This window comes from Pseudonaja textilis, chromosome 2 (genome assembly GCF_049901715.1).
Source record: "Pseudonaja textilis isolate UNSWEBS1 chromosome 2, rPseTex1.2, whole genome shotgun sequence".
NCBI classification, from domain to species: domain Eukaryota; kingdom Metazoa; phylum Chordata; class Lepidosauria; order Squamata; family Elapidae; genus Pseudonaja; species Pseudonaja textilis.
In genome coordinates, this window is record NC_141991.1 from 145115497 (window position 1) to 145143468 (window position 27972).

The 27972-nt window shown below is 38.6% G+C and overlaps 1 protein-coding gene and 1 long non-coding RNA gene across 4 annotated transcripts in view; one reads left to right on the top strand and one right to left on the bottom strand.

The window, feature by feature from the left end:
• The window catches only part of WNK3 (WNK lysine deficient protein kinase 3), a 105401-nt gene that overhangs the window by 43217 nt on the left and 34212 nt on the right, over nt 1-27972 (bottom strand). For all 3 annotated transcript variants that reach the window (XM_087925729.1, XM_087925728.1, XM_087925730.1), the window contains exons 3-8: nt 18322-18494; nt 16438-16658; nt 14898-15055; nt 13054-13142; nt 8919-9141; nt 1564-1852 (exon numbers count right to left, since the gene is read on the bottom strand). In XM_087925729.1, the coding sequence (XP_087781855.1) occupies nt 1564-1852; nt 8919-9141; nt 13054-13142; nt 14898-15055; nt 16438-16658; nt 18322-18494 (1153 nt within the window). The remainder of the gene's footprint in view (nt 1-1563; nt 1853-8918; nt 9142-13053; nt 13143-14897; nt 15056-16437; nt 16659-18321; nt 18495-27972) is intronic.
• LOC148127146 (uncharacterized) lies at nt 1754-26046 on the top strand. The gene is made up of 3 exons (XR_015741974.1): nt 1754-1881; nt 15951-16021; nt 25929-26046. It is a non-coding gene; the product is annotated as an uncharacterized LOC148127146 (long non-coding RNA).

The window sequence follows — 27972 nt, forward strand, 5'->3', positions numbered from 1 at the left end:
GTTTTTTCAGTGAGTTCAGCTTTGACAATGACACTAGTTCACTGCTCCAATTTATTGTCATAGAATTTTCTTCTAAAGCTTCTATTGGGAGGCAGTTCTCTCTGCTAAACTCTCATTTATTTTTGTTTTATTTAAATACATTTTTATCAATATTTATTATTTTTATAAATAACTCATCAGCAAATCTACCTAATATCTCTTCTTTCTCTTATTTTTCCCACAACAACCCTGTGAGATGGGTTGGACTGAGAGATAGTGACTGGCCCAAGGTCACCCAGCTGGCTTTCATGCCTAAGGCACAACTAAAACTCAGAGTCTACCGGTTTCTAGCCTAATGCCTTCAACACTAGGCCAATTGACTCTTAGCATTTAAAATGACTCTACATTGCTGGTATTGAACTGAATGACAGACTAGCAAGTTTGAAAAGATGGCTCATTCAAGTTTGGCCATCTGACAAAAGATACAAACCAACTGAAGGAAGCAGCAATTTTCAGCAATCCCAATTGGCTATATCTTAGGTCAGGGGTGTCAAACTCAAGCCTGTGGATCCTGCCTGCAGGATGCTTAGATCTGGCCCACAGGGCTGCCCTGGAAGCAAAGGACTGCTCCACAGTGTCTCTCTGCCAGAAAAAATGGAACTTGGGCCCCATTTTCAGCCACAACAGACTCCTGCAGCCCTCTGCCAGCAAAAACGGAACTGGCAGATGGCTAGCAAAACAAACGAAAAATAAAACAAAAGGAGAAAGCAAAAGCATGCAAGAAGGAACAGGAAAGGAGAAAGGGAAAAAGGAAAGACAAAAGAAGAAAGGAAGATGGGAAGAGAACAAGGAAGGTAAAATAAGGAAAGAGGGGAAGGAAGAAGAGAAGGAGAACGAAGAGGGAAGGAAGAAGAGAAGGAAAGGGAAGGGAGGGAGGAAGGAAGGAAGGAAGAAAGGAAGGAAAATTATGAGAGTGGGGGAGGGTCTGAGGGAAGTCCTGCCATAGCACTTGGCCACCACAGGTGCCCCAAACATGAGTGATATCAAGCTGACCATGCCTATCCTGGCCATGCCTACCCACTCCCCGAGGTCAAACACAACCTTGATGTGGCCCTCAATGAAATCGAGTTTGACACCCCTGTCTTAGGTGAAAGAAAGGTACAGTTGCATTTTAAAAGTTCTGAAAATAAATTCCTTCCCAGCAAAATTTCAAGTAATTTGTGAAAGTAATGGGAAGTTTCTAAATGAGTAACTGAAAAGCTACTCTGGATAGCTATTATTGCTGTTCAAAAATGTAAATTCATTAAACTCACATATGAACATATTCATTCATTATTATTATGACTTTATTAATGTAGCTTCAGCTCCCCTTAATATATTAGCTAACAATTCAGCCAAGATTAAATTCTACAGAAAGCAACCACAGTTCATATGCTAAAGGGCTTTCGGCTTTCAATAAACCAACAAAAAGGAGCCAAAAGCTCAAACACCTCAGGCAAGACATTTCCTGAACAAAATGATACCCTTATTATTTATTTAATAATAAATAACATTATGTATTAAATGCTTATGATTGCTCATTACCAGTGAGGGAAAAGCTGTGCTGCATTTGTTGGAGGATGTGTTGCCTGGCATGTTGATCAACCTCCGTTTCCTCACACTCGGCCTTGCTTTGCTGAGAAGGTGGGGTGAATGATGAGCCTTGTGGCTGAAGTAATGGCAGTCCACTTGGGAGCTGACTCTGAGAGTCCCTTCTTTCTTCCAGGTTGCCAACCTGCTTTTGCTCCCGAGTCTTCTTGATTAGGGTGACACGATCACGAATGGATTTAGCCACAGCTTTGGAATCGCTTTCATGGAAGAATCCCGACTTCACCTAGAAATCAACAAAAACAAAAAATTTAGGTAAAGTCAGTTCTATTCACTATCAGTTTAGTCTTTCAAGGTTTATCCACCAATGTTTAGCAATTAAAATTAATCTGTATTTGCACATTAGATATCAGAATCCCATAACAACAGACCTTACCCTGAATGCATGCCAAATTGGACCTGGACTTGTTGCCCAGAGCTCCAGATGAACAAAAAGTACTGCAATGAACAGACAAGTAAATATAAAATTCCTTTTGGTTTGGGATTATCTAGCTAGCTAGCAGCCAGGAGGCTATTCCAATATTATTTATAACTATTGTTCTAATTGATTATGCAGTGATTGCAATGATTCATGTTTCAGCCAAGGAGCTAAGAATCATAGAGGTATCAACATAAAATATATGCTGTTGCAAATACTCTAGAAAAATTAATGGTAAGTTTAACATTACTAATATTTGGTGGACCCATTTAATGTTGCATTAAATATTCCAAGTACAATGTTATTACATTTTTTTCCTTCCACAAACTTTCAATCTCAAAATGTCAATAAACGATATTTTGTTATTTCCTCCAGTTGTTTTTCATCAGTTTGACTGCCTGCAAGTATTGACACATCAATGAATCGCACTTGCTTTCTATAAAAGTAATATCTTGTGTGAGAGTCACTTTGGTGCAGTGGTTTAAGGCACCAGGTTGGAAACTAGAACTATGAATTCTAATCCTCCTTGGATCCAAATCAACTTGATGACTTTGGGTTAGTCACCCTTTCTCAGCCCAAGGAAGAAAGCAATGGCAAATCACTTCCAAAAATATTGGCAAGAAAAAAATTATGGGCTTGTCCAGACAATTTTTCCTTCAGTATCATGCATATACTAGCCATGGAGTGGTTTGCTTTTCCAGTTATCAATCCAACTGAATTACTTTTACTCCTGTATTCTATTTTTTTTTTTTTTATGTTTCAGGAGCCTATACTTACAACTTCTGTAAAGAAAACTTTTTGCCTTCATTTGTGAGAACCCTTTACATTATTTCCTGATATAATCATTCAGACTGTGTTTTTTTTCTTCCAAAGTTGTTTTATTGTAAAGGTATGAGGCAAAGAGACACTGTCAAGGGAACTACTAGATAAGAGATAGCATAGCCCACAGCTGGATAGTGGATGGGGGAAGAGGCTCAGAAGGTACTCTCTCCAGTATCTCAATCTGTATAGATCGGGGAAAAGAAGTATAGTTTCAGACTTGCAAGATTATGTCAGTATAGCTTTATGATAAAGTAGAAATGAGCTCATCTGGTTGTGATTTCTATTTGGTTTACTCTGCCAGGCTGACATCAATCTTAAAATATGAAAATACTATTCTCTACCACAACTTATCCTATACAGCCCGAAAAGTAGACAGGGTCTATTCTGAGCCTCTTGCACTGCTCAGTGATACAATGTCAGCTTAAAGGCCTTTTTTTTTTTAACTTGGTCATGCCATTAATCAGAAAGTTCTATTAATCCTACGTATTTTTCTTTAGGTGCCAGGAGTCTAATGATAGTTCCACTCATTGTGGTAGCCTTTTTTCTTCTATAATTTTGCCTTCTTTAATTGCCAGGTCCATGTCAAATTTCATTTATTTGTTTTCACTGAATATATGGACAAAGTTAACTTGATTTCAACTTTTGATTTACCTTATGCTTTTGGATCATCTATATAAATTATTTTTGGTCTTTGTTCTTTAACTTGGAATCCAGAATTGATTTTGTTCCAGTTATTTGTGAGAGGAACATTGCCAGTACAAAAAATAATGGTGATAATTGGTCTTCTTATCCCCAGGACATTCAAGAACCTACTGATATTTTTTGGCAATCATCTAATTAGATGTTCCTGCTTGTTCCAAAAACTTTCAAGCATTTTTTTTTACCCAGCTATGAAAGAATGTGTCAAACGCCTTTCTATGCTAGGCCATACAAAGGGTGTTTTTTTTTGGGGGTCAATCAATAGCTGATTTTGGGGCCTCATGAATGATAAAAAGTCCCCCATGTTCCACTGAGATATTACAATTTATTTCAAATTATTATATATTAGATTTGGAATAATTTCAGTAAACAATTTGAGTGTCATAAGAGGCAAGCAATAGGCTTGAAGATGTCAGGAAAAGGTTTTTTTCTCTCCTTACTTTTCTATACAAGAAATTTCTTCCAGATGTCACCCATTCTTTATTATTTGCAGATCATTCAGCTATGCGCTAGCCTGGAGTAAAGACTTGTCAGACTTGACTTTTGACCCCAAAATAATGTAGTTCATCTTTTCAGAGGAGCACTCTAATTTTCAATCTTTCTAATTTGTATCTGAACCATTTATTTTGCTCTCAGTACATTTTCCACTGCTTACCTAACAAATGGTTTTCCAGTTGTTAATCTATTGTGCTTTTTTAAAACATTATTTTACTATATTGTTTTCTATAAATTTTCTAATACATATTTTTTTTCCTTTATATGGATTTGTAGGTACTTATTTTTTCTTGGCCAGCTCCTAGACTATTGTAAAACAAATATTGGTTAATTTTAGGCAAACAAGCAGGAGAAACAAAGATTACAAAGAAAGCAAAAAGTTATTTGCTTTAATGTTAGGAATATTCTTTATGACTCAGTCATTTGACTTTTTATTTTCTTAGCCAATTGATATGCTGATTGGTGAGCTGCAACACTTTTACTTCACAAGATCAGAACTATATTATATTCTTGTGGTTTTCATAACTTCATTCACTATTAGTTGTCCAAAGTTCACAGCATCTGTAATTTCAGCTTGTTCAGTTAACACCCAGTTATTGTTTGTGATCTATTCACCTCAGTATCAGAGAAAATCTTGCTTTTCATAGTCACACGGTGCAGATCCATTAGCACTTCTTATGAAATCATTCATTCTGGGAATTTCTGTTTAAAAATTTGGAACATATTCATTTGAAATCCCCTTTCTGATGGTCTAGATTTGTAGTAACGATTTATTTTCCAGTTTTGTTCACCTCTCAGTTACTTTGCAGTTTCTTTGTCCTGTTTGCCTAGCAAGATCCGGCTTTTGCTGATTCAGTTAAGAGCTGATCTAGTAGCAAAAACTGTTTTCTGGTTTTCACTGCTGGAAATGTGTTACTATTTATTATATTATGATAATTTCTTCTTTTTTCATCATCACTAAATATTTATTTCACAAAAGTTTTTTTTTTAGTTCAATTTTCTTAGAACAATTACAGGTAGTCCTTGACTTACAATAGTTCATTTAGTGGGTATTCGAAGTTATAACGACACTGAAAAAAGTAACGTATGACCATTTTTCACACTTACAACCATTGTAGAATCTCCATGATCAAGTGATCAAAATTCAGAAGCTTGGCAACTGTTTCATATTTATAATGGTTGCAGTTTTCTGAGATCATATGATCATTTTTGCAACCTTCTGACAAGCAAAGTCAATGGGGAGGCCAGATTCACTTAACTTAAACAACTGTGTTACTAACTTAATAACTGCAGTGATTCACTTAACAACTGTGGCAAGAAAGGTCATAAAATGGGGCAAAGTTCACTTAACAACCATCTCACCTAGCAACAGAAATGTTGGGCTCAATTGTGGTCATTAAGTTGAGGACTACCTGTAGTAGATAAGTCATTCATTTCTAACTGCTTAGATCTTATTAAACAGAACATAATACATTCTACAACCACCACAGAAGTATAATGAATACACCACCCTAGCATATCATAAAAACATCTGCAACATGCCAAATATTATTGCCACATATTTGAAATATTCATAAGGCAATTCTGAGACACTCACCAGGATCCTACATAATGGTATGATCCATTTGCAATTTCTTATGTTATTCATTTGTTTATTCTTAGCTTATTGCAAATCCATTATTTAGAGGTTTTACATGCAAACTAGGGCACATTGGCTTAAACATGAAAACACAGATCAAAGAAAGCATTCAAGCACTGCTCTTGTGTTAAATAGAACTACTGAAGGACAGAGTCTTAACTGTCATCTGCTGAGCAAGGTCTGTAAACCCAATCTACCCCCAAAGAAAAAGAGAAACAGAAAAGGGATCCCACAACTGCATTTAACATCCATTCCATAAGACAAGGGATCACAGTACCACTTACAAAACTTCACAGTTGGGTGGTGAGTGGGTGATGCTTAAGCAGTAGCCTTCTGCCTGCATATATTTTATATGAAATGAACAAATGCATTGCCATGTTTCCTTTCAGTAACATCAGCTGTCATTTGTCAAGATTCCTCTGTGGCCAAATGTTTTATAAAAACAAAACCAAGGCAACAGTGAGGCAAAATGAAGAATCTACAGTCTGAACACATTTTTCTTTTCTTAAGCACAGGATGATAAAAAGAAACAACATAAAAAGAGGAAAGTAGAGACTGTTCATAGCAATACAGTATTCTTACTTATTTTAACCTCAAAACATTGTAACCAATATTTGACTAAAGCTTAGCTTGGCTTCAATGCCATGGTGAGGAAAATATTTATTCACTGAGGAGAATCGGAACAGTCTCTTAGGTGCAGATTGAATGAAATGTTATTGCTAAAAGAAATGATGGAGGAAGACTGTAGAAAGTTTTGAGAATAATCTTAATAAAAGTAGAGAAGGAAGGATGACTGGGATGCAAGTAATTTTTTTACAACCTAATAATGAAACTTAAAGAAAAGGCAAGAGAAAATGCAAATGATTCTGGATAAGACAAAAATGGGTGAATTTTTAAAAAAAAATCTCCAGGGATGATCACTAATTAAATTAAGCTTTTGCAGAGGCAATTATCTATGTTAACAGTGAGAGAGATGGAAATAAAGATGAACTATGCAAAACAAATAAAATTTAAATTTCCACATAAATCAAGGAGATGGTTGGCATACAAGCTGCGAAAAGAAAAAGGAACTGATATTAAACTTTCAAGAAAGGAATATTGTACTAACAGATTAACAATCAGAGACAAATTTTGCATGGACCAATAAGGGAACTATGCAAAGTTGTCACAAAGATTAAAACAGGAAATATATCTGAAATAGATGGGCTGCTGCCTCTTATTACAAATGTTTTGAAGATGAGTTTTTACAAACTTTACAACAGATGATGAATACTATTTTGCAATATGGAAAGATTCCTGATAGCTGAAAGGAGGCTAATATAAGAATATCTAAAAAGGGATAAGACTTGACTTTAACAAGAAACAATCAACCAATATGTTTATTGAATAATTATTATAAACTGTTTATTATGATTTTGGCTGAAAGGTTGAGAATAATTCTATAGATTTTTTTTTTACCTAAAAAAAAAGAATTGAGAGATAATACTAGAAACACTTCGAACATTTGGAAACATTTGGAGTAACATAATGAAAAACAAGCTGCACTGATATTCTTAGATGCAGAGAAGGCCTTGAAGTGGATTTTTGGTTTAGTGTTCTGGAACACATGAACCTTAGATATACTTTTACTAAATGAGTAAGGTTGATTTATTCTTCTTAGAAAGCACAAATAATTGTTAATGGGAATTAACAAAACTTTATGAGATTCAAAAAAGGCAAGATAAGGATGTCCAATGTCTCCAACTTTGTTCATTTCAGCTCTTCAGGTATTGAACAGAGATAAGATCAGTGAATTATGAGAGTTAAGATTGTAAAAGAAACTTATAAGGTATAAGTTAAGAACAGAAATGGCAGATAAAGATAAAAGCCTGATGTTCCAGGATTTAAGAAATTTGATTATAATATACAGATGGAACAATGGGAAAATATATAGTGAAAAGGATTGAAATTTATATTGTGTGTTTTGATCTCAAAAAAAATGCTTATAAAGTGATGTATTGTTGATACATGATGCCAGAGAAATTCCCTGAGGAAGTATAAAGGGACATCAAACATATGCTGGAAATGCTCAAACTTTTTTTTTTTTAGGGTTAGTGGATAAACAGTTACAAAAAAAGACATGGCAAATTATTACAATACATGATCATAGTACCAAACTTACAATATGTGCAGTGGTTAAAAGACCTATTATGGAGAAATGGTTAGTAAAATTGACAGATGGATTAATTAATTTCTTTGATTAGAAAAAAAAATATTACATTTATTGTTCACTGGAAGCCACTTATGGACTTTTTGTATAAAAATGACCAAAATGAATATGATAATGGTTTTGTTGATTAAACAGGATAGATTATAGAGAGAAGAGCAATATGACATAACCTTAGAAGGGAGGTCAAAATATTTTACTTATAACTGCTATGACAAATATCGGAAGCCACTTATATTTTTACTTTCTTTCTTTTCTATTTTTCTTCATCTTTTTTATTTTCTTGCATTTTATATTTTCTTTTATTTCTTTCCCTTTTTTCTTTTATACTTTCTAAGTTTGTGTTAGGTTTTATCTTCCTGTTTAAAAGTTGTAATAGAAGTTACATACATGAACACAAGAAAATAAAGTTTCCACCTGCCCCTACAGCCCTTCTTAAGAGGTATCCTAAAAGAATTACGCCTTGTAAATAAAGCTCAACGCATCAGTAAATAGGAGATAGAGTGGAGCACTTGTATTCTAGATATTAAAATACAATTAGCAGCCTCAGCATGATAAATCTTCGTGAATCTAAATTAATTTATTCATTTATCCATAATTTATAAACTACCTTCCATAATAATTAATTAGATTGCTTATAACCCTAAGCTAAAAGATAATAAAACTGCAATGGGGATATTTCCTGCTTCTTTCATGTGCAAACAGAAAATTACAGTTAAACTAGAATAGTAGCCTTGACAAGGAGGAGAAGAAAACTATTAAGTTAGGGAAGAAGCAAGGATGAGTAAGTTTCCTTCTCCTGCACCATGACTTTTACCCAAATTTCATTTCTCTCTTTTACATCAGTTTTTAGGAGCAGTTTTCTAACTATAGCTCTTTTATAAAATGGAGATTTTTCAATTTTGACAGTAACACTTTAAATACTCCCCCCCACCCCCATGACGTACAGTATATCCCATAAGGCAAGAGAAATTGCTGCAGAAAGAAGCAAAGCAGTGACCCATAATACTCACCATTTCGCAAGCCACTTCCTCTGGGATATCTGTTTCCATGTTGAAACTGAACTCTATTGCTTCGTTGTCTTTGTGCTTCCCTTTCAGCTTCTTGGGATCTTCCACCCAAAGTCTCAAAGCCAAAGAGGAATGCATCCCATCCTCTTCTTCCTCTGCCAGCTCCACTCTGAGTCCCGTGTCTTCCGCAAAGAAAGCATGGTTCAAGAGGTCTTTGATGGATAGCCTGAAATAGAATATATTTAACGTTAGACAGTTATGAGAGATGACTGAATGTCCCTTCGGTATACCAAATGTGTATTACTGCAATTGCTGAGGGTTTCTTTTCAAAATTATTATTCTTTCCTTAGAGATATTCCAAAACTGACATAATACGGGTAGAGTATGACTTACAACAGTTACAAGGGCATTGAAAAAAATGGCTTTTGATCATTTTTTTCACACTTACGACCATGGCAGCATCCCCATGGTCACGTGACCAAAATTCAGACGCTTGCCAACTGACTCGTATTTATGACAGTTGCAGGGTCCCAGGGTCAGGTATTTGTCTTTGGAACCTTCAATGGGAAAACCATATTCACTTGACAACCACATTACTTAAATTAACAACTATAGTGGTTGTCACTTAACAACTATCGCAAGAAAGGTCATAAAATGGGGCAAAACTCACTTAACAAACATCTCACTTAGCAACAGAAATTTGGGGCTCAATTGTGGCTGTAAGCCAAGGACTACCTGTACCAATATCATTTTATATACAGTATTTATACTTTATCGTTCGGACCAAATATCCTTCCCCCAATAGGATTTAAGAGAAATTAAAGCAATAATTTAAATACAAATAAAACAAACCCAGATAAGAACACCATTTACTCAAAAGAAGAGTCAGGTGAAGTCAAATGAACCTTAGACAATCTTTGCTCTATTCACCACTTGCTTATCGCAGTAAAATTGGATCCAGAAAAGCATGGGTGGAAGGACACAAATGCCACATATTTTCCTGCTTTCTCCTAACCTTGACAGGCTTTTCAGGAGCCTCTCACATTTACAAAAGGGTAAGGTCATCTAATTCTTAGGGATTTTCCTTTTGTCCCACAGCTCCTGGAGTCAGAAGGCACTTCACCATACTATTGCCATTTCTACTCCCCAATACCTCAAAAGCAAGCTGAAGAAGATCCATGTCTTCAAAGCAGTTCATCATAAAAAAGGAACACATAAATTATCCCACTCTATGCCAAACAAAAATAAGATAAAAAGACCGCACCATTGATTATTTATTAATTTTTTATGAAAACCCTCTCACAAATACAGCGATTCTGGGCTGTTTACAATATTAAAAAAGTAAAGAAGGAATACAAGGTAATTAAAATTAGGAGAGATAAATAGAAAAGCTAAATACCAAGGCGATGAGCAGCCTAGGGGTAGAGAAAATCTCAACCTCTGTTAGCCATCCCCTGTCAAGGCCAGTCCCAAGTGAAACAGCAGAGCCAAGTTTTTTGCCTTTTTCACAATGCTAGGAGTGTGGGGGCAGATTTCACCTCCAGCAAGAGAATATTCCAGAGGGCAGGTACCACAGCAAAAAAGGCTCTTCTCCCGAACCCCATCAGCCAAAATTCTTTGGAAGACAGAATGCAAAGTAGGCCTTTTCTCCTGGAATGAGTAGGGTAAGCGAATCCCATGATGGTAAAATGGCTCCTCAGATACCCGGGACCCCTGCTATACAACGCTTTAAAGACTGAGACTTTGGACTGAACCCAGAAGCAAAGGGCAGCCAGTGCAATTTGTGCAACAGTGCTGTCGTATGTGCCACTCAGTGGGCTTCCAGAAGTGTCTGTGCTGCTTGCATTCTGTACCACTTGTAGTTTCTGAATGCTCTTCAAGGATAGCTTATGTAGAGTGTGTTTCAGTAATCCAACCGAGAGATGATCAGGATATGAATGACTGCACATGGGGCCTCATAATCCAGGAAAGGGTGCAACTGGCACACAACACAAAGTTGCAAAAGGCTCTCTTATGCTCAACTGTCACCTACTCATAGAGAAAGAGTCACGATTGCATGCCAGTCTGCCTGGGGTAGTGCAAACTCATCAAGAACTAAACATGATAATCCCCCAGATCCCAAGCACCCTTGAACCCACAACCACTCTGTCTTAACAGGTTCAGTTGAAGCCTGTTTTCCCCCATCCAAACCCCCACAGCCTCCAGGTATTACAAGGGGGTAGCCACAATACATAACTTGGGTCACCAGAGATGAGGAATATAAAGTTGGATATCATCTGCATGCTGATGATACCTCTTCCCTATGGTACTGGATGATCTCACCCAGAGGTTTCATGTAGATGTTAAAAAGATGCAGAGAGAGCACCAAGCCCTTTAGTACACTGCAAAGGAACAGTCATGGACTGGACCTTTCACTCAACACCGTTTGGAACCAGCTTGAAGAAAGGGGTTGAACCAGCGTAATACTGTGCTGCTCAGCCTGAGCTCCTGCAGCTGGCCCAAAAAGATACCACAGTTGTTACTGAAAGCTGCTGAATGATTGAGAAAAGCAAGGATGGATGCAGTAACCCCATTCTGCTCCCCAACTGCAACCCATGCCATCTCTGTCCTATAATCAAACCTGAAACCTGACTGAAAGGGGTTCAGATAATGTTTCATCCAGGACCCTTTGAAGCTGTAGGGCAATCACTTTGTCCACCAGCTTCCCTAAAAAGGGGAACAAGGGAAAGTGGGTGGAAATTGTTCAAACAAGTGGGATCCAGTGAAGGTTTCTTAAGGTGGGGATAGATCAGGGTTTCCTTAAATAGTACCAGGAACACACCCTGCAGCAGCAATGTATTAATGATTGCTTGGATCCACCTGCGATCACGCTTCTGAAGGCTTTTACCAATCAGGTTAGGTAAGGATCTAATAAACAAGTAATGGCACTAACAGCCTCAAGGACTTTGTCCACTTCCTCATATCCAACAAGGTCAAACTTCTCCCAGATAACTGGATAGGTCTGTTCCCTGAGCATCTCTAATGGACTTGCTGCAACTGAGAATGAATTGATTTTATGCATCAGGTGCTCAACAAATTCTGCCACACTGCCCAGTAAATGTTCATCCAAGCCCTTCTTCCTTAGGCAGGACCAGGTGACCTTAATCAGGACTTCCAGGTGGCACTCTGTGGACAGATAATAGTCGTGAAATAGCTGTCTGTCCATTGTCCTCCTTCACTCATCTCTTATTCTATGATGTGTGAATTTCTGATCAAATATCAGCTCTCTTTTTTTTTTTTTGAGAAAGACCTGAAAAGCATTCAAGATATCATCCCCTTTAAAAACTTTGAAGCCTAGGATGGATGGTGAAGCAAAAATTCCTGTAAAGGGGGGAAACACATAATTCCACAGAATTTCTTTTTCTTCTTTTAGATTTTACTGAAGCTTCAGATATAATGAAGTTGAGCCAGAAGTACATGGACAGTTTTCAAAGATAGTGGATTGTGGACTACTTTTGAACTATTAATGTGCCACCATCTGACCACGTTGAAAGAGAGCTATTGACCATGAGTGAGGCTAGGGAGAGGCATGAGAAGTGAGATCAAGTTACTGAGGGTGGGGGAGGAGAGGTAGATTAATGTTCCATGCATCCCCTTCTCTATTACTAAGGCTTTATAAATTAAAGCAACAGGTCTCCAATGTAACAGTCCTTGGAGTGATGAAAGTAGGCATTGTGTGTGTTACAGGGAAAAGATAACTGGATAAGATTTTAAATTCCAACATAATATCTAATCTTCTAGCCTTACTCCTTTTTGCATTAATTTGAGGAATGTAGAATCCCATCATTTTTTCACTGTATAAAAACTAGAGAAAATCAAGAATTTTCATTTTGACTGATTCTATGTTTCTGCAATACTTTCCTTCTATATGTCTTAACAGTCTTTTGGGAAATGAGCCAGGCAAATCTCATTTGCTATATGGCTTCATGAGCTTCATTCCTTTTGACTTCAAAGGGACTTAGGCAGGTGTTTAAAGCACGAATGTTTTGCTTAATCAGATATTTTTTCCCTGTAACAACAAATAGCTATTAACACTCAAATACTAGCTCTTAATTTGCACAATTCAAAGTAAGGAGAGACACAAAATGGATCTGCCCACCTTTCAGACTTGTTCTGCTGAATGCAACATTCAATGATCTCTTTTACTTCTGGGTCTGTCACCTTATTAAAACTAGCAGGTTTAATGCCCTAGAAGAGAAGGGACATAGTTGTTAACAAAATTACATTGGAGATTTCTCTTCTACAGTTGTACAGAATTATGGAAAATTCCCAAGGTTACAAATACAAGGCCTAAGCAGCCAATATAGTAGAAATAGTTTTAGCTATCACACACACATGTATGTACATATATTAAAACAAAACATTTCAGTCTGTCCTGAATCAATAACTCCCTTCCAGGTATTGATGCCAGGTATTATTTAAATGCCAGGTATTATTTCTTAAATCAGATCTGATTGAAAAGGATCCAAATAAATGCAGTGCTCTCAATCTTTTGGAATATGAATTTTTGTTAATATGAATTTTTTGGAAGATGAATCTTTGTTAATATGATTTACCCTTATTTCCTAAGTTGATGGCTTTTACTAATTCCTTCTGAAAAATTCTCATACATTTGGTTTTTAAAACTGTATTTAATCCTGCATGGGAGTGGGAGATATGTATGCGCATACATATGGCCCTTCCAGAACAGATAAATATGCATTATGATTTGAGAGTACATTGTCTTTGCCTGTCAAATATTGAAAATGTAAAAAAAAAAAGCCCATTGTACTGATGAGTAGTTATTCCAGTCTGATGGTATAATACAGCACTCCCCAACCTTTCTGGCACCAGGGATTGGTTTTGAAAGAAAAACTTTGCTTGCTCACCCACTATACCAGTCGGCTGCTCAGGGATTGGGGACCCCTGGTGTAATATGACCATCACTTTTTGGAAATAGTTACATATGTACTTCTCACATACATAAAATATAGTTATAAATAAATATTCATACAGTACACAATTAGACAAAGTAATAGTAGCCCTACCATGAAATAAAACAAGGCATCTGTTTCAAAAGAATTCAAAAGTCATTAACAGCAGCACATTAGGAAAAGGGTATTCTAACCTGTGGAATACAATATACCAGGAAGGTTTTTTTTTTTTTTTGATAGGTCACACTGAAATAAATTATTGTAGAACAACACAACCTGTATAGGAGACTGTTTCAGCAGAGTACACAAGACAGTGTCCGTTAATAGAATTTTCCTGAAAGTGTTTCCTTTAGAAACCCAGTTGGGAAATAACAAGATATAATAAATAAAACCAACATAGAGGAACAATTCAGAAAAAAATAGGCAGTATCCTACTGGTTTTTATAATAATTGCCTTGTCCAGTTTCATAACTGTATTTTGTACATTTTGATTACTATACCAGTAAAATAAGATGTACACAATAGTCAGAGAAGAAAAGATTAGGAAGCCTGAAACAAAGCCCTTGGTTATTACTCAAGATCTCTTCATGAAAGAATCTGTGCCAGCTGGCAGAAGAACAAGCAGAAAATTGTGGGGTTAGTTGTTGATTCAATAGTGAACGCATTTGGTAAATTTTCAGAAAAGGGAGCAACAATGATTGGTGCCCAGACAAAAGCTTGAAATGTAGTTTGTTTCTGTTCCATTTTGGCTCAGGACAATAAATCAAAAAAACACAAGCTTAACTTGCACATTCTGCCATTTGATTATCAAATAGCAATTTGTATTTTTTCAAGGAGTGAAACAACTGAAAAGATTATCTACTCTACGGCAAACTAACAAAATCTAGAAAAATCTAGAAAATACTAGAATAAGGCTGGTAGCTTCTTTGCATGACAACAGGACCAATACAGGTTTAGCACAATAGGCTTATTTGCTTTAGGCCCATCTTATACAGGTTTGCCTTCTTGAAGAAGTGAATTGTGCACCTACACTGGTTACTTTTCTGTAGATCTGGGCTGCATTCTGACATTCAGAATATGGGTATTCAGAAGTTGCCATCTCTAACATGCACATTCCAAAAGCATAGACATCCACTGACTCATCATAATGTTCTTCATACATCTCAGGAGCCATGAATTCAGGAGTTCCTGAAATAAAAGATGAGAAAAACCAATGGGTTATTACAGTCACATTAGATTGTAGTCACTCAATGAATATTTACCAAGAGTTGCTAATTTCTATGTTGTAACATTCAATATATTAATAATGAATTTGTTTTCCAAGCATTGATTCTTACCTACAAGCAAACAGGAAGTACCAGTTGCTGAAGCAGGATTTATAGATAGACAGACAGACAGATAGATATAGATAGATAGATATAGATTTATAGATATAGATTTAGAGATATATTTAGATTTATATATAGATTATATTTATATTTTTATATTTTTATATTTTTATATATATATATAAAATTCAGCTTTGTTCGGGTATATTCCCACGTCATTGTAGTTGTGCTTTTAAAGTTGTAGCAACGTTTCGGCAGAATTTCATCTGCCATCATCAGGCTTCTGTATTGTGTTCGTCTGTGAGTCAGACTTTCACAGCTGTTTCAGTTTTAAATTTGGGGCTAGCCTACTGCTGTGCCAGAATGGTTTTTTCTTCATCCTGATTGGTAGGGAGTCTTGGTCTGTGTTTATTGGTCTTGGAGTTTGCTGTGTTCTGCTTGATTGGTGTTTCTAATATCTTCTGTCTGTTTTGTGGCTTTTTTTTTTGTCTTGATTGGCTGGCAACATTGTGTTCCTGTATTAGAGGCTTTTAGTGCAGCTTGGCTCCGAGTAAATGGATGGCTGTCACTTATTAGGAAGCTAGGTTTCATCTGGGTGCCTGGTTGGGGTGTGTTTGAGCTGGAGATATCAGGGGGGATCTGTTTGTGCGCAGGTGTTTGCCTGGCTTGTAGTGTGGAGATTTTTTTGTTTGTGAGTGCAGGCTTCCAAATAATTGACAGTCTGGTGGAATCATCTCTTCTATTCATGCTTTCAGGTTGCTACAACTTTAAAAGCACAACTATAATGACGTGGGAAAATACCTGAACAAAGCTGAATACCATACATGTAAGTACCTGCGAAAACTTAAGAAAACAAATAAATAAATAAATAAATATATATATATTTGTTTTAAAGAAAAGTACTTCAGAGGAAATCCAAATAGACCAATTAAGACTGAGTGTGCCTTGTGGTTACACTATGCTACTCTATTATATTAGACGTTGAGGGTGAGAATTTTCTCTTGGAAAAAGCTCTTTATATACTTTATATTGTGACTGCAGGTTAAAGGCACTATCATTATATTTCCTGTTACTTGATGTATCTTTTGACATCTATTTTAACTTTGGAATATTTTAATAACTATACAATGTAAAGCAACTTTGACTTATATGTCGTTGCAGATTCCTGTCTTTATAGATGGCAAAGAGACAAAGAGAGCAGCTGCCCAATAGAAATACCAAACACATTTACGGTATATTCACCAATAACACTCTTCGCAAATGAAGTGCGCATTAAGGTAGCGAGTCCCAAGTCCCCTATCTTCACTGAACCAGTAGGTCCTGTGATGAAGATATTGTCACATTTCAAATCACGATGGATGATAGGAGGAGTCCTTGTGTGCAGAAAATGTAGCCCTTTTAAAATCTGTCGGCACCAGCTCCTCAACACCTTTGGCTTCATGAGTTTGAAACGCTTTAAATACCTGTAAAGAAATGAGTATGACTGGAGAAAGCCAAAAAGCATTTATGCATTAAATAAATACATAGTTTTAAGTTAATCAAGATTCTATGTACCATGATCAATCCTCAGAGGTTCCATAAAATGTTACACTCTCTTATCTCAGGAACTGCATAATTCTGAGTTGTATTCCAAGTTATCATTATTAAACTAGTTTAGCTTTCCTAAACTAAACAGAGAAACAGAACAACCATGGATGAGCAAAACAAAACAAAACAAAACAAAAAACAATGGGAGCAGGAGTTACATTTGACTTCCTGTTGGCTTCCCTATCAACTTTCCTTGTGGGAAGCTGGCAGAGAGCTGAAAATGATAATCATGTGATTACAGCTGACCACAGCAGTGTGGCAGTGCTGAAAAGGCCACAACTTTGCCAAATTTAAATCGCAGGAGTCCAGTGTTTGGATGAATTTTTTAAAGTTAGTCCATTTGAGGTATATTGATTCAAATATTGTTGCCTACAATGCACTGTTTTATCTTATTACAATTTTTCCCCTAAAACTCTGGCAATACAAATTGTATCCCAATCCATGCTGCTTTAAATTTCAAAAAGGGATTAGTTGATTTATGTGTTTAATATAAAAACTTGGTCATGAGCTTTGCAGTTCATAGGAAAGCCTCAAAACCCAACGTAATGCTTGATCATGACAATCCTCCTACTGTAGTTACAAATATATCTTCTTCACAAAGAAAACCAATAGCGCTAGTAGATACCAAATACAGGAATAAAAGTATTTGACATTTTAATATTTATTATTTATCTTTTCTCTTATTGAATATTCTTACATTCAAGAAGTTATCAATTCATTTTTATTAATATTTGGGTAAAAGGAAGAAAAACCATGAAAAAAAAGACAAAATTTCTTGGCATAAATTTCATGTAATCTGTAACACTATTTTATAAAGAATTTTTACTTACTTAATGGGCTTCTACACTTGCAATATAATCATCCTAATACATCTTAATTCTTTCTTGACTATAACCAATCCATTGAAATCACTATGAATCATTTAGATGCAGTGAATTAAGCATAACACAGCAAATTAAAAACATGTTAAGGCATAAATCAGCTTGAAAACAGTAATTCTAGAAACACCAAAGCATTTAAATATATATATATTTCATCTTCAATGCTGCCATGAAATTTCAAGTAATTTCTCTGCTTTTTCCTAATGCTTCCATCCATCCCTCCAGTCTTGCTAACTGAACCAAGCATAAAACAGAAGAGTTAGCTCACAATTTATCACACTCCATTATTGTTTTATTTATTCCATTCACCATATCAGGTAGACTTAAAATATATCAAATTAAATCTTAGAATTAATTACTGACTGACTCATACCGCATTTAAACTTAATGCTTCTTAACTCACTGTACTTCCATGAAACATTTTATATAAGTTAGATAGCAAGCAACTACAATTCAGTCAGCTGGATATTTTGATATATTTTAGAAGAACCATAAAGTGACTTAATTGTTTGCTGCATGTTGTAGATACTGAGCTGCCTAACTGATAATTCAACAACAATATGGTTAGTGTCCAGAACACTACTGGCAATTGTAAACAATGTTCAAAAACATTCTGCAAATATTTATTCTGTTAATGAGAAAATCAGGAAATACATACGTTTTCAGTGTTCCAGATGTCATCAGTTCAGTTACCAATACAATACACTTCTTTCCCTTAACCGTTGATTCCCAAGAATCATAAAATCGGACAATGTTGGGGTGTTGTAGCCCCTTCAGCATTTCAGCTTCTTCTTTAAACCTCTGCTGTTCTGCTTTGGTCAGCTTCCTGTCCTAAAAATATAAAAAGGTGTACCATAATCATTAAGTTATCTGCAGCTACAGTAACATTTCAGCTACTAATATTTTATCAATATTATGGCAGCATTTAGAAGCCATATAAAGAGGCCATATAAAGACTTCACTTTTCTGTTTTAAACACAGACTGAAGAAGTCCAAATACTCCTGATATATTAAACAAACTGATAAACAATTGTGATACAGTATTTAAATTAACATATAAATGGAAAAAGACAAAAAAGTAAACATCTAGAAGTTGCAACATGAACAAAACAATTTACTAATTTGCTCAGAAGTTTTCTTACTTTTCTTTTCTCCTATCCCCACTGTGATGGCCCGTAGTCTTTCAAAATTACCCCAAACCCAAAACATATATTAAAGTCCAGTAAAGCCTTCAACTTAACTTCACTGTTTTATTAGGCACAGTTTAAAGTCACAAAAGTAAATAATGAGGCAAACAGGAAAACCAAAACAAACCGCATCGATGAGAGTTCCGAAGCAAGCCGAGATAACTAATTATAAACTCCAGGAAAATAACTGAGAAAAGTCCATGGGAAGAACGCCAACAAAGATAAGCCTCTTTCAAGGTAAACACTAATTGACTTCAGCAATTCTAACTGAGCAGTTGCAAACTTATATACATAGCTCTCACCTGCAAGCCACGAGGAGGATCATGGTAATCTCCTCTTGAGTAGACCTCGTTTTTCCCTGATCCTCTCCTCCCTGCGTGACCTAGGATGGATAGGGGATGGGCCTGGATCCTCCTCTGATTGCTCAGCCGGCCTCTGCCCTTCCCCAGCCTCCTCCACCACCTCTGGAGCCACACTCCCACTCCCTGTTGGCTGTTCCTCCTCTTCCTCAGAGTCAGACTCCACAGGGGCATGAAACTATCCCCCCCCCCGCAGGGCCCCCTCCCCCGGGACCAGGCGGACGAGGATGTTGAGGAAACCGAGCGTGAAAGTCCTGAACCAAACGAGGAGCATGAACATCAGTGGCATCGACCCAGGTGAAGTCCTCTGGTCCATAACCTTTCCATGCCACCAAATACTGAAATCAGCCCCACAACTGGCGTGAATCTCGGATGCTATCCACTTCATATTCCTCCTCTCCCAGAGGGGCTACTGGGGCCGGCTGTGATTCAGCTGGTCTATACGGACTGCCGGATGAGGCAGGGACTAACAGGGAATTATGACAAACAGGATGGATACGCATGGTCCGTGGCAGGGAGAGACAATAAGCCACAGGATTGATCACCGCCTCGACCAGAAAAGGTCCCAAGTAACGGTGATCAAGCTTTTTCAATGGTCACGTCGTTGGTAAATATCAAATAGAGAGACAAACCCGATCGCTGACCGCTAAAGGTGGAACATCGTGATGATGTCGGTCTGCAAACCTTTTATAGCCTTCCTTGGCTCTCTCTAGTTGATTGCGGACCATGTGGTGCACGGCTTTTAACTCCTGCAAAAACGTATCTACTGCCGGAACTGGGGAATCAGACGGGGCTAAAGGGAAAAGTCATGGATGAAACCCATAGTTACCAAAGAAAGGGGACACATGGGTGGATGCATGTTGAGCACTGTTATAAGCGAACTCCGCCACCGGCAGCACCTCCACCCAACTGTCTTGTTGAGTATTGCTGAAACAGCGGAGGTACTGCTCCAAAATAGCATTCACTCTTTGTCCCCCCATCAGTTTCGGGGTGATGAGCAGACAACAGACACGCCTGAACCTGCAGTTCTGTGAGTAGGGTCTGCCAGAAGCATGCTGTAAATTGTACCCCCCAATCTGATACCATGTGGTCTGGTAACCCATGCAACCGGAAAACAGGGAGATAAACAATTGATCCATTATCTTGGCCGATGGAAGACCCGCACATTTTAGTCAACATATCCACCACCACAATGGTTGTGGCACCATTCGATGGTGGTAACTCAATGATGAAATCCAATGAAACTGCCCCCCAGTCGTTCTGGCGTGGGCAAGGGCTGCAATAGACCAGGGGGTGCACCAGGAGCATATTTGGCTTGGTGACAGATCCCACAGGACGCCACATATCCCGACACATCATGTTTAAGTCTCGGCCACCAAAATGTCCTAGAGATGAGGGGCAGTGTTTTGAACACCCCAAAGTGTCCTGCCGCCAGACTATCATGACATTGACATAGGATAAGGCCACGAAGAGGTCCTCCAGGCACATAAATGCGATCACGGAACCGCAACAGGTCCCTAATATACACCCAAGGAGTCTCTTGTCTCCCATTCTCATCCAATTCTCGATGTCGAGCTGTCACAAATGGGTCCTGCCGCTGCACCTCCTGAATCCTCACTCGAAGGTCCACAGGTTCCTTGGTGGCCGCAAACCGCTTCAACAGAATCAACGTTCGGGGCAAGATTTTATCCTCCCTTCAGGTATACTCGGGCTTCCGAGATAGGGAGTCAGCGCGTTGATTCCCTCCACTCGGAACATAGATCACCCGGAAATCAAATCGAGCAAAGAATAAGGACCATTTCACCTGATGCTGGTTCAATGTCCGAGCTGTATGTAGGTGTTCCAAATTGCGATGATCCGTTTGAACCTCAATTTGGTGACGAGCCCCCTCCAGGTGGTGCCGCCATGTCTCAAAAGCAACCTTAACCGCCAATAGCTCCTTGTCCCAAATCGTATAGTTGTGCTCGGGAGCTGACAACTTCTCGGAATAATAAGCGCATGGGAACAAGGTGCCTGAGGGAGCATAGGCCTGGAGGAGCACTGCACCAACAGCCACATCGGAAGCATCTGTTTCCACCACAAATGGCTGGTCTGGATCAGGGTGTTCGAGGATAGGCTCGGAAGCAAAGGCGACTTTCAATGCCTCAAAAGCTGCCTGCTCCTCAGCACCCCAATGGAACTTCTCCCCCTTCTTGAGCAGATTAGAAAGGCGAGCAGTCAAGGTAGCAAAGCGGGGAATAAATGTGTGGTAGTAGTTTGCAAACCCCAACAGTCGTTGCACATCCTTAACCTGCTGTGGAGGTTCCCACTCCTGCAACGATTGAATTTTTCCCCGGTCCATTTCCACCCCAGCAGGTGAAATACAATGTCCCAAGAAGTCAATCGTGGCTTGTGCAAACTGACACTTCTTACATTTAGCAAACAGGTGGTTATCACGCAAACGTTGCTACACCAGCCACATATGCTGCCAATGTTCCTGCAGGAAGTCTGAGTAAATCAAAATGTCATCTAAATAAATGACCACGAATTGATCCAACAAATCACGGAAAACATCGTGCATAAAATCCATGAACACAGCTGGGGCATTGGTTAATCCAAAAGGCATCATGGTATACTCAAAATACCCGTACCTCATCCAGAAAGCTGTTTACCACTCGTCCCCTGCATGAATGCGAACCACACAAATCCAACTTCGTAAAGATCTTAGCTTGACGAAGTCGCTCAATCAGTTCAGGGATGAGGGGAAGCGGGTACCGATTCCTCACTGTGATTGCATTCAACTTGCAGTAATCACAACACAAACGTAGCTCCCCCAATTTCTTTTTCAGAAAAAGAACTGGTGCAGCCAATGGGGAGGTAGAAGGCCGGATAAACCCTTTCTGGAGGTTCTTGTCAATAAAATCCCGCAATGCAGCCAACTCCGGTTCTGACAGGGAATATATCCGACCCACCGGTGGAGGCAACTGATCCGCCTCCTTCTCCCCAAACACATCAGCAAAGTCCATCAACTCCGCAGGTAGATCCAGGTCCATGGGCGTAGCCACACTCCCTGCACAGGAGCGCAAGCAATGGTTGGCACACTTCCTATCAAGGAACTGCACAGCTCCAGACGACCAGACAATCTTTGGATCATGGGCCTGTAGCCACTCCAAACCCAGCACCACCGGAAAATGAGGCACTGCGGCAACGTAAAACACGGTTTCCTCCACATGCTGCCCAATACGCATACAAAGGGGTTTGGTTGCAGCAACCACAGGTCCTGAACAAAGGGGCCAACCATCAATCGTCTCCACCATTACTGGTGGGGATACCTGTTGCTGAGGAATGAACCACTGCTTGACAAAATGAGCATCCATGAAATTGGCTGTGGCCCCTGAATCAACCAAAGCTGGGATCTCCACCGCTCCCACACCAGGCACGAACACACTTGCTGGCAGCACAAGATGCTTCACCAATAGCAACTGTGGTAGAGATGTCGAAGATGACAAGGATGGTGAGGGTGGCAAGGTTGGTGAAGATGGCGGGCCTATGGACTTTACATCCCGACCTGCAGACCCCCGTAGGCCGAGCGATGCTCATTTCCCGCCACCGCAGGTGTCACTGCTGTGGATGTCTTAACAGGACACTTGGCCGCAAAATGGCCTTGATTGCCACAATAGAGGCATAAACCATCACGACGATGTCTATTCTTTTCTACTTGAGTCAGGTGAGGGTGGCCAGCCCCCAACTGCATGGGTTCCTCCAAAGGCACTTCCACCAAGGGCACCATCCTGCTCGAAACAGATACAGTCTCTGTCCGTCCTCGCACCCGTCGCTGCTGAAGTCTAGCATCAATATGAAGACACAAATGCATGAGCTCCTGAAGGGTGCAAGGGCCTTCAGTGTGCGCCAACTCATCCAGAAGCTCCGACGACAAACCCTCCTGGAACTGGTCTAATAGTGGTGCCTCATTCCATTGTACATCCTGAGCAACCACCCGAAAACTAGCAATATAATCCATGAGTGAGCCACGCCCCTGCTTCAACTCTCTCAAACGTCTGTTTGCTGTTTGGCTTCAAACAGGGTCCTCAAACATGGCCTGAAACTGATGGCAAAACTCGGCGTAATTGTCCAACACCTGGTTGTACTGGGTCAGCAGAGGTGTCGTCCAACGTGCTGCAGAGCCTGACAACAAACTAATCAAAAAACCCACCTTATCCCGGTCAGTGGGAAAGTCCTCAGGCCGAAGGCTCATGTAAAGCTGGCACTGCCCCAAAAATGCTGGAAATTGGGCCAGCAAACCATCAAATTTATTTGGCACTGCCACTGGGCATTTTCGGCGTGGCCGGACAGCTTGCATTTGTACCACCTGTGCAGTCAAAAGAGCCACTTGCTGGGATAACTGGGCAATCTCTGCTCTGAGCTGATCCATGGTCACCCCACAAAAAGCAAAAATAAGTTGAAGGGGTGGCTGAAGTCAAAATGTGATGACCCGTAGTCTCTCAAAATAACCCAAAACCCAAAATATATATTAAAGTCCAGTAAAACCTTCAACTTAACTTCACTGTTTTATTAGGCAAGTTTAATCACAAAAGTAAATAATACGGCAAACAGAAAACCAAAACAAACTGCATCGATGAGAGTTCTGAAGCAAGCCGAGATAACTAATTATAAACTCCAGGAAAATAACTGAGAAAAGTCCATGGGAGGAACACCAGCAAAGATAAACCTCTTTCAAGGTAAACACTAATTGACTTCAGCAATTCTAACTGAGCAGTTGCAAACTTATATACATAGCTCTAACCTGCAAGCCACGAGGAGGATCATGGTAATCTCCTCTTGAGTAGACCTCGTTTTTCCCTGATCCTCTCCTCCCTGCGTGACCTAGGATGGATAGGGGATGGGCCTGGATCCTCCTCTGACTGCTCAGCCGGCCTCTGCCCTTCCCCAGCCTCCTCCACCACCTCTGGAGCCACACTCCCACTCCCTGTTGGCTGTTCCTCCTCTTCCTCAAAGTCAGACTCCACCAGGGGCATGACACCCACCCACTCAACCTGCAAATAGGAAATATTAGCAATCTACTCCATTAAACAATACAGATTCATGTTTTGCATTGCAAATAATTATTCAGGCCATTTCCCACGCATGAAAGCTTGTTAGACTATATCTCCCAAATTACAGAGCTCTCTAGTATGGCTAGCTAGATATTCGTTAAACTAGTTAATCTGACAAATTTTAAGCAGGGTTGTGTAGAATTGTCCTATGTGAGACAAGGCTAGTACAAATGTATTACAGGTAGTCCTCAAGTTATAACAATTCATTTAGTGACCATTCAAAATTACAACGGCACTGAAAAAAATTAACTTATGATTGTTTTTTATATGACCACTGCAGCATCCGCCTGGTCAACTGTCAGCTTGGCAACTGACTCGTATTTATAACATTTGTAGTGTCCCAGATCATGTGATCAACTTTTGTGACCTTCTCTCAAGCAAAGTCAATAGGGAAGCCAAATTCACTGAATAACTATGTTAAGTGAATTTGGTTTCCCTACTGACTTTGCTTGTTAGCAACTTAATAACTACAGTGATTCACTTGACAACTGTGGCAAGAAAGTCATAAAATGGGACAAAATGTAACAAGACACTTAATAACTGTCTTGCTTAACAATGAAAATTTGGGGCTCAATTGTGGTCGTAAGTTAAAGACTACTTGTACAGGTCTGAAAATATACAGTGTTGTTTCTGTGTACCCAGAGTCATAGGGGCATTGTCTTTCCGGAGAAGAAATCTTCCTGTATCAGTCCAATTATAATGGACTTTGGGGGAAGAAGAAGCTGCCTAGATAACAATCAGACAAGAGAGGCAGGAGCCAGCAATCACTCAACCGTCAAAGAAATAAACTTAGGAAGGACTCACACAAGTGGATGAAGCACTAAAAAGTGGATATGAGAAATTTGTGCCTTCAAATTTACAAGATTCTGTTAATATAGCCTTACAATAAAGTCGAATTAGTAGTTTCCAAATACACTTAATGAATAGATCCATTTAGAACATGTTGCAAAACTCAAAGGAGAGATGACCAGGGTATGAGTGAGTGAGCACAGGGTCTCATGATCCAGAAAAGGGCAAAGTTGACACACAACACAAAGTTTAGATACTTTGTTTAGTTAGGTGCCATAAGGGAAGCAGAGTACTTGTTGGGATTCAATAGCAAATAAATATTGGGTCTTGACTAGATCCAATTGGTGCTCTGTTTCTGCTACATGCTGTTTAATGAGTGCTCTGGCCTGATCATTTCCCATGCTGAGTAGAAGGCCTAAAGAGAAGCCCATGGATGAGTTTTCAGTTGCCACTTCCTGTTTTCATGCACACTAAAAATTATCACTCATGGGGCAAGGCCAAAGGGAAAAAAAGCACAGTCTGAGCCAATACTTCAGTATGATCATCCACACTCTACTCTCACTTTCATGAAGCCTGACTCTAGTCACTGGGTGGTATTATAAACACATTTTGGAACTTGATGAGCTAATCTAAGAAATTTGGATTATAAAAGTTGCAGTGGTACACAGTTGAAGAAGGGGATCTACTAGGCACCGTAAAGTTGTGCTACTGGCTTGGCTTCTAATGATATGAGTGCTGCAGATATATAATAGCCACTTCTTGTCTTTAGGAGTTTAAGAATGTAAAATGAGTACATTTTCAGGAATGTAGCCCCCATGAGCTTTCCTTTTCCCGTAGGATTTAGATGAAAGATCACCACTGAAGTCAACAGCTGTCAATTAGACTGTAACACTGTAAAAAGAAGCCAGAAGAATGCAGTGGCCAATAAACTCTACATTCTTGGCAAGAAGACAGCATGGATGTGTCCATGAAGTCACCAGGAGCTAAATTTGACTCAAAGTAATGAATGTGTGAATGTACATTAAGACTCTTAATGCCTCCGCATTAATGTACAGCATAAATTTGATAACACTGAAAATCCAGCAAAACAAGAAAAATCGTAAGAAAAGGAAATTAGCAATAATCAGATGGATATCTTGGGTAGCCACCATGACTATGTCTCCAGTACCTTAAGAAACATCAGAGCCTCTTGTCTTTTTATTTGTGACAAACTCCTTTCCTCCAGTTTTGATACATAAAAAGTACTTCATAAAACATTCATTACAAATAATTGAACTGACCACATTTTAAGAAGCCTCAATAGATGGAAACAAGCTTTTCTTCCCCCCAAATTCTTTGCCAATGTCATCTTGCCCTGTTCTGTCTGTTTGTGGATGTTTTGATCTGTATTATAAGTTTCTTGTTGAAACAATAAGATGTTCTGGGATTCCCATTTTTCTAAGCACATTCCACAGCTTTCTACAATCAATGGAGCACATAGTAACTTTTTTTTTATTGCTTGGCTTTCTCAATTATGCAGCATGCAACATCAATAGTGTCTCATGTTCTTTGGCATCTTCTGAAACCAGCTTGGACATCTGTTATCTCTTTTTCCATGTAACATGGAAATCCTGTGCCAAATGGTCTTCAAGGGCACGCTTCATCAGTTCAACTAGGAGGTCATTAATGAGTCTGAGCAGGACCTTCTAATTCAGGAATGGGCACAACTGACACATAATTAGTTGTGCAAAGGACTTCTTAGCTATGACTGTTACCTGTTCCTCAAACAGGAGCTTTCAGTCCAAAGGACAATAATTCCAGGCAGCCACCAGAACTTTTGTAAGACTATGCATCAGAATCTCAGGAACAACCCCCAAATTCAGTCTGAACCCCGACTGGACCCATTAATCACCTAGGGCAGACCAACGACAGGGAGAAACTAGTTTCTTTCCAGATTCAGATCAATAGTCAGTTTGATTTTTATGTTTCCTTTATAGCAATATTATCAAGTTGACATCAAAAAGACTTTAATTTAGCTACATAATAAACATCATTGCTACTTTAAAAGATCCTCAATTCTTCCACAGTAGTATGTTAAGTGCCAATCACCTATATCATCAATCATTCTTATGTATAAACTCAATAAATGAATATTTATCTATATTAACAATTGTTTGATATAATTTGAATTGGCACCATGCTTGTCCAAACACAATTCCCTAAACCCCACAGATTAATTTATGTTTGAATGTTTCCAGCACTTTTAACATACAATACACTAACTATTGGCACAGCTTCTGATGAGGAATTTTTTTACAGCTGATCATAAATAAAATTTCATTGGTAATGCTCAGAAGATCAATGGCTCTTAAGCTGCGTAAATCACAGCACACTAACGCTAACAAAATGTCACCTGCAGTAATCTGTTCTGGAATAAAAGTACGCTTAATTGCAAAAACAAATTATCTAAAAACCACAACCATAAGGACATTTTCAAAGAGCTAATGACAAATGATCTGAAGATAGATGGAGAGGGGAGATAATTTAATAGTTTTCAAATGCCTCTCACTAAAGCAGGAAATTCTTCACTCTATTTAGAAATAGAATATAAGGAATACAACTGAGTAGAATGAAGCTGCATATGGAAATATTTGCTTATAACAATAAACCAATTTATTTTCAGAAAAACAGCAATTTCTAGCATATTCATTTGTTTCATCTTGCTTTCTTCTTCCCTTCGCGCAAGAAAAAAAACAGAATTTTGTATGAAACTGAAGCCAAGAATCTTAGATAGTTACTCACAAATTAACTAGGATTGTAAACCAACAAACAACATAGATTTATTCCTGAAAGAGAACCTTGACTTATTTGTAATTCACAATTATTTCTGTCTGTTTCATTT